At 52.9% G+C, this 7720-nt stretch overlaps 1 protein-coding gene across 1 annotated transcript in view; it reads right to left on the bottom strand.

The window, feature by feature from the left end:
* Window positions 1–7720, bottom strand: part of TUBGCP3 (tubulin gamma complex associated protein 3) — a 68359-nt gene that overhangs the window by 31684 nt on the left and 28955 nt on the right. Inside the window, exons 14-16 of the mRNA XM_029938393.1 lie at window positions 7438–7612; window positions 5691–5784; window positions 4869–4927 (exon numbers count right to left, since the gene is read on the bottom strand). Coding sequence (XP_029794253.1) covers window positions 4869–4927; window positions 5691–5784; window positions 7438–7612 — 328 coding nt within the window. The remainder of the gene's footprint in view (window positions 1–4868; window positions 4928–5690; window positions 5785–7437; window positions 7613–7720) is intronic.

Genomic DNA, 7720 nt, shown 5'->3' with positions numbered 1-7720 from the left:
GGAAGGAGAGAGAGCTCTCCAGACATGGGAGGCTCGCCCTTCACAGAGCGAAGCCGGTCTTAGAAAGCATCTTGGATACATCCCTCTTGAAAGGGAATCACAGACGTCCCAGACCACACAGGCGACTCCTCGAGGACTCACGAGTGTCACTCCGAGCACAGTCGCCACCTCCGCCGTGCTCTGGGTGACAGGGCCGCCTCGTCTGCCTCGGTGAAAGCCTGCAGGTGACCAGAGCTGCAGCACGGTGGCCCCTGTGCTCAGCTCTCCCCTCCTGCCCGCATGCAGCCCCCCACTGGCCGTCCCCTGCGGAGCCAGGGGCTGAAACACAGAGGTGCCGGAGCTAAGGGACGCCGCTCTCGGGCTGCTGCCTGCAGGCAGACCTGGGCGTGCAGGCGGCCGGCGGCTGCCTGCCTGGCGACACGGCAGGAAGCGACCTTCCTGAGAACCAGCTCTGCCCAGAAGCTTCTCCCCTGTCCACTGTGCTCCTCACGTGCACTGACGCCACCAACCAACCTGACCCCCGATGTGGGAAAGCCACGAGGCCGTTCTCATGTTTCAGTCCTATGCCCTTTTTTTTTAATGTTTATTTTTGACAGCAAGACAGAGCATGGGAGGGTGGAGGGGCAGAGAGAGAGGGAGGCACAGAATCTGAAGCAGGCTCCAGGCTCTGGGCTGTCAGCACAGAGCCCGATGCAGGGCTCGAACCCATGAACTGCAAGATAATGTCCTGAGCTGAAGCCAGACGCTCACCCCCACTGAGCCCCCCAGGTGTCCCTCAGTCCTAGGTCCTGAAAGACTTGTGCTTTTATCACTGTAAACTTAATAAACTTAATTTCTAAGAACTGCTGATCAAAGCAATTTTTCATTTTCAGAGACACGCCCTGTTCCCACTCCCTCCCCCAGAGCCACGTCCACGGACACGCCCACAAGTGGGACGCTCCGGGTCCGCACCGTCGCCCGGGTCAGGCTGTGCCAGTCAGCCGGTGGCACCGCGGCTGCCCAGTTGCTATCCCGACCCGGGAAGCGGGGCCCGTTTCCATGATGCTGTCGGCCGTTTGCCTTTATTCTCCCATAAATCGTTGCTTCATCTCCTCAACCTTCTATCGGAGCTGTCCTTTTCTTATCAACATGAAAGTAAAATTCTGTTATATCAAGGATAACGACCATTTGTGAATGAAGTGTTACAAATGTATTTTTTTCCAAGTTAATCATTTGACACTATGTACAGTATGTTCTATGTTTTTGCTCTGTTCCATTTCCGTTTTGGAGATAAATGTCTCCCTTTATGGAGGCAGACTTTCTTGTCTTCCTATGATCTTCCCATTCCTAGATTACGGCTAATTTTCTTTCAGTACTGCCTTCCTGTGGTTTTGTCACCTGGGTCTTTCAGCCCTCTAGCATCTGCCTTGCATGTGGCGTCGGGGTCAGTGTTCCCTTCTGAACAGCGCCATCTCTCCACTGGCCACACTGGCACCTTGTACTTAACACGCCATCCTTTTCTCCGAGCCAGGATGCCTCAGCAGAAGTTGTCACTATAAGTAATTGTATCGATAGACTCAAAGAGGGAACCGCTGCCTAGATCACGAGCCAGAGGCGGCGCTGGATAGCATCTGGACCCTCCAGCCTCAACGGCCACCGGGGGCTCTGGGCTTCCCCACCCAATCCCTTCCTGGCGCTCCAGCGTGCTTTCGTGAGCACGGCGGGCGCCCCTTCCAGCTGGCTGCTCAGCCCTGCAGACTCGACCTGAGTGTCTGCCTCGCTCTGGAATCACCTTACTCCTTTCTCCTCCGGACTCGGGGCCAGCCACGCCCCCCAGGAGCCGGAGTCCCTCTGAGGGAGAAACGGCTTGTGGACCACAACCTCAGCACGTGGCCATATCTTTTTGGGGGAGCTGGGTGGCTGGAGGCCCCACACTGGCCACACTGAACACGACGACGCGGTCCCCTGGTGGGACCGCAAACCGCAGCTAAGTCGTAGCGAACCTCTCTGGTGACTCCTGCACAAGCTCTAAATGCACAACCCAGGCTAAGGCAAGTGTGTCCACAGAAACAGAAAAGATGTAAAGAATTTAAAAAATATTTTTGGTAACTATATAGCAATACAAAATTGATGGTCTCCTTGCAAAACATAAATAACCGAAAAGAGAAAGCGAGAACTTGAAATCAGAAATGTAAAATGCTATCTCGATGGCACAGAACCAGCTTAACTTTAAAATACCCCTGGGGCGCCCAGGAGCTCAGTCGGGGGGCGTCTGACTCCTGATTTCAGTTCAGGTCATGATCTTACCGTTTGTGAGTTCGAGCCGCACACCAGGCTACGGCTGACAGCACAGAGCTCGCCTGGGATTCTCTCCTGCTCTGAACCTTCCCCATTCACACACGCACACACTCTCTCAAAATAAAAAGCTTAAAAGAAGAGTTATCATTCTATGTTATTCTAAACCACAGAATAATATACAAAACATTTATTTTATGGGTCTAGTATAACATTAGCAAAAAAAAAAAAATGCCAAAAATGGAAACTATAGCCTGATTCCATTTGTAAATATAGATTAAAAAATACGAATAAAATATTATTCTTCCGTTACTGGAATAAGGTACTTATGGTATCACACTCCCAATACACTTCTAACTTTTAATGTTTATTTTTGAGAGAGAGAAGGGGGGGGGGGAGAAAGTGAGCAGGGGAGGGGCAGAGAGAGGGAGACACAGAGTCTGAAGCAGCTCCAGGCGCCAAGCTGTCAGCACAGAGCCCGACACGGGGCTCGAACCCAAAAACTGTGAGATCATGACCTGAGCCGAAGTTGGACCCTCAACCGACTGAGCCCCCAGGCGCCCTGACTACACTCCTAAAGATAAGGGGATATATAACAAATTACAAAATAGTATCAGGTAGTCATTAAAAATAAAATTCATTCCTCTTCTGGGAATTTGATGAAAAGCACAGATCTTCTTCCCAGAGAAAAAAAATGTATACAAAATACAGTCGTACGTGCCATTCAGAAGTTCCAGAGAGCACGCTCTAGGAAGCCCGGGTAGAGAAGAATAAAATTTATTGGCACAAAGCTTTCCTTACTAAAAAACCCCCACTGTGTTTGGTCAAGCAGGAATGCAAAGACGTATGCTTCAGAAATACAGTCAATGAAGGCTGAAAAGAAATTTTTCATTATTTACTTCAAATTTTTTTAAAAAGTACAAGTAAAGGTTACGAAATACTATGCATGCACTGTATCTGATACATGCACAAAAAAACGCACAATATGCTATAAAAAGAAATATACAACATTAACAGATTATCTGTTTATGATGGGATTACTAATAAATTTTGTTTATATGCTCAAAAATTTTGATTATTCAAATTGTCTTTAAATTAGAAACAACGCTGCTCAGGAGAACTGAGTAACGACGGCCGATGAGGAGAACACACGGCGCCAGCGAAGACCCTGCTCAGAGACGTCACCGCCTCCCGGCAAGCAGCACACACCCCGGGTCTGTTTGCTGCTCAGGGAAGTCTACTCCTAAGGGCAGATAAGTAAGAGCACAGAGGTCTTACTGACGGCAACGTCCTACTCGCTCCTGGCCCGGTCAGGCTTAGAGGGCGTCCATTACACACAGTCACCGTCCTTTGTAAGTAAGTATCTGAATAAATGGCCGCAGGGAGGAGATCAAAGTCCTTGTCTTTAGGCACAAACAAGTATTTACCGATCTCTGCACTGTCAGAGTTTCTGACCTCTACCCCCTTCCTCAGCTCACACAGGACTAACGGCTGCTCTCCGGGCTCACCAGCACCACGATCACGACGCGATCATCACGCTGATGTCCTTCGCTCGCCCCGACAGAAACTCCAGACCGGTCACCAGCCACCTCGAGTCACTAAGAGGTCACCCGATCACGCTGCGGGGCCTGCTCTGCGGCCCACCGAGCAGGTGACAGGGCTGCGGCCTTGTTACCAGTTATGCGCTTAACGGGAGACTCAGCTCCCACAAACAGCACGCTAACTTGTCCCGACAGCCGGGGTGCGGCCGGCTTTTATCAGTGTGAGCAAGAAGACAATTTAATTTAAAAGATAAAAAACTCCGACAGCTCAGTCGTCTTCAGAAATGAGGGAAGCGCCACTCATCCAGGGCAGAGCGGCGGGCAATCAGTCTCCCGACAAACACCGAGAGGAATGGGTCCATCCTGGCATTTAATTAATCCTCTGAAAAATATATAGTCACAGAGGAAAAAAACCAAGGTCAGAACATAATTGCTTTTATTTCACTGATGCATTTTCCACTTTTCACCATGTGTCAAACACAGAAAGAACGGAGAAAAAAATACAACATAATTGTACCATGATTTCTCATTAACTGTTGGACAAATGCCAAGGCCTCCCTACTAAAAACAGAAATGAAGAGGGTAATTTTCTTAGCAAGCAACGTAGCTTCTAAGAAACAGCCGTTATTGCACAAAGACCCCAACCCCAAGTGGCAACAGTCAGGCAGCCCCTGGGAACCCCTGCGCCCCCCCGCCAGCCCCTGCACCTCCCCAACCAGAGCCCCTGCGCCTCCCCAACCAGAGCCCCTGCGCCTCCCCAACCAGAGCGCACAGGGTGCCCAGGAAAATCCCTGCCCTTTGGGAGTGGGGCTGGAAGTGCCAAAATGCTAACAGTATTTTATAGGGCAAACTTTTAAATACAGTAATTCTTAGAGAAGATGCACAAGAACAGAAGAACAGGAGTGCTGAATGCCCCGCAGCTACCCCCAGAAGCAGTCACTGCATTCTCTCCAGTTCAAGGACATAAACCTTTAGAGTATTTTTAGAGTATTTACGTAAACATTTGAAGTTTGGAAATTTTCGAATTCTGAAGGCAAGAAAGCTTACATTTACCCGCACCCGGGGTCTCAGGCTCCACCCTCATGCCCGAGTCACGGTCCGCGTCAACCTCCCTACAGGGTTTTCAAAGGGCACAAAGGGACCGGAGGCTGGGAGCGGCCAGGCCTGGTGATGGGTATCAAGCTCCCTGCAACCAGCTCTGAGGCAGGACGGAGGCTCAGCAGAGGAGGGAAGTTAAACCCCAGGGGCCAGAGCCAGCTGGCCTTGGCCTAGCACCGGCACCGCCTCAGCCACCTCAGAGTGCGAGTTCAGTGCTGCAGTGTCATCCGCGGCGAGGCTGTGCGGCCACCGCACCACCACATCCCGGGACGCCCTCGGCGCTTGCAGAGCTTCCATCCCATCAATGGCCCCCCACCTCTCTCCTCCCCGAGCCCCCACATCGCTGACCTTCCCGTCTCCGTGACGTGGCCTGTTCTGCACATTTCACGTAAATGAAATCACACAACACGTGACCTTCTGTGTCTTGCATGTACCTCTCAGGCTAATGTTCTCAAGGTGCACCCACGCCTCTGGGCTGAGCAGTCCGTTCTGCTGGATGGACAGACTGCCCGTGGGGTGACAGACATGTCATGACTGTCCTGCTACCCAACGAGGCCTCTGTGACAACCGCCTCTCTCGGCGCACCCCTGGAACTGCCCGAGGAGCCGCACCGCTGTCCCCGCTGCTGCGGCCTCAGGGCTCCAAGGTGGCCGCGTCTCCTCCAGCACCTGTTGTGCTCTGGCCTGTGCTCTGCCCCGGGGCCGTCCCCGTGAGTGGGGTATGACGGCCACCTGTCACACTTCCACAGCCTCCATTCACGCCTCCCTCGTGACTCACCGTCGAGACGCTTTCCGGTGCTCACTGGCCGGCTGACGGTCTCCGCGGGTAAAATCGGAGAGCTCTGCGTGCTTCCCAGTTGTGGAGCTGTATTCTGCACACCAGACCTTTACCACACGTATAATTTGCAAGGATATTCTCCCATTCTGGGTTTTTTTTTTTTTCACTTTCTCAATAATGTCCTTCAATGTAATTCTGATGAAATCCAATATATGTTTTTCTTTTGTTGCTTACGCTGCTGGTGACAAATCTAACCCACGGTCCCAGAGACTCACACACAGCGTTAGCTGGGGGCTCTCCTCGGAGTTACTGTCTCTTCACGGTAAGCAGCTGAGGCCCGAATTCACTGTGTGTGTGTGGACGGCCCGCACCCCCTGCTGGAGAGACCGTCCCCCCTTGAGGGAGCGGCCTCGGAGTGTTTGCTGAAATCCACCGAACAGACACGAACGCCTGTCCGTCTGGACTCCGCGGGGCCACCCGTGACGTCCGAGCACCGTAAGACGCTGTGACGTCAGGACGCGGGTCCTCCAACTTCGTTCTCCGGTTCAAGGGCGTGTGGCTCCCCAGGCCCCATGAGCATCCACAGGACTTTGAGGACCAGCTTTTCCATTTCGGCAACCGAGGCCACTGGGATTCCGACGGAGAGCACATCGAACGTGAGGCCATCTGGGGTGGCACTACTCTTCTAACAGTATCACAGAGGGGCGCCCGGGGTCTCAGTCAGTTAGGTGTCGAACTTCAGCTGAGGTCATGATCCCATGGTCTGCGGGTTCGAGCCCCAGGTCAGGCTCCGTGCTGACAGCTCAGAGCCCAGAGCCTGCGTTGGATTCTGTCTCTCTCTCTCTCTCTCTCTGCCCCTCCCCTGCTCACTCTGTCTCTATTTCTCTCTCTCAAAAATAAAGTTGTGAAATTTTCTGAAAAAACAAAAACCAAAAAGAAAGTCTTCCAAAGCATGACTGTAAGGTGCCATTCATTTATTTAGGTCTGCCTTCATTCCTTTAACAGTTTTATGATTTTTGGTGTAATTCTTCCACTCTCTCAATTTCTCCCCAAGGATGTGATTAATTTTGACACTGTCACACATAGAACTATTAGTTATTTTTGGATTGTTTATTGCAAGTATATAAAAATAGAACTGATTTTTCTGTACTGATCTACAACTAGGTCATCTTCGAAGAGAAACAGCTCTCCCTTCTTTGCAATCCGAGTATCTTGGTTTCCCAGCTGCGCCCTCATCTAACTGCCCATGGAAGCATCCGGCTTCCAGCGCGGTACCGAGGAGGGCGGAGAAAACCAAACCGAAATGGGGTCCGTTGCTGATCTGGGGACAGGGCACGCCCCCTCTCGCCCCTGCAGCGCGGCGCTCGGGGAGGAAGCTCCTTTCCATGCCCATGCCGTCTGAGTGGTCCGACCCGGACGAGGGCGGCGTGCCCCCTGCCCCCCGGGCCGCGCGGCCGGCCGGCCCCCGTCGGAGCGGTGTGGGGTGGCCCGCACTCTCACGCTGAGCGACCCCCGTGCCCCTGGGGGAGATCTCGGCGGGCCGCGGTGTGCAGGCCTCCTCACCCCGAATCCGGGTTTTAGTACTTCATGAGGGTGTCTGCGTCTGTATCCGTAAAGGATGCTGTTCTGCAGTTTTTTGTGTGTTGTCTTTGTCTGGCTTTGGGATCAGAGTCACAGGAGCCTCATAATGAGTAAAAGTGTTCTTTCCTCAGTTTTCTGGAAGAGTTTGAGAAGGACTAGCGCTAACCTGCTACTTGGTAGACGTCGCCCGTGAAGCCTCCCAGCCCCGGGCTCTTGGCTGGGAAGCTGAGGGCCGGGCTGCTCTCCTCTCGCGCCCCGGCCTCCCAGAGCCTCCGTCTCTCGGGGACCCCACGCTGAGGGCCTGTACGTCTAGGAGCTCGCCGCTTCTCCACTATTTCTGGCTGACGGAGAGCAGTGGCAGCACACACGATCCCTGGCCGGCAGACTTTCCGTTCAGCACTCGGAGCGCAGCAGCTCCTGCCTCGCGGCCTCGGCCGCCAGCGGTCGGA

This window comes from Suricata suricatta, chromosome 4, assembly GCF_006229205.1.
Source record: "Suricata suricatta isolate VVHF042 chromosome 4, meerkat_22Aug2017_6uvM2_HiC, whole genome shotgun sequence".
Classification (NCBI taxonomy): Eukaryota; Metazoa; Chordata; class Mammalia; order Carnivora; family Herpestidae; genus Suricata; species Suricata suricatta.
This window is presented reverse-complemented; position numbering and strand designations above follow the sequence as displayed.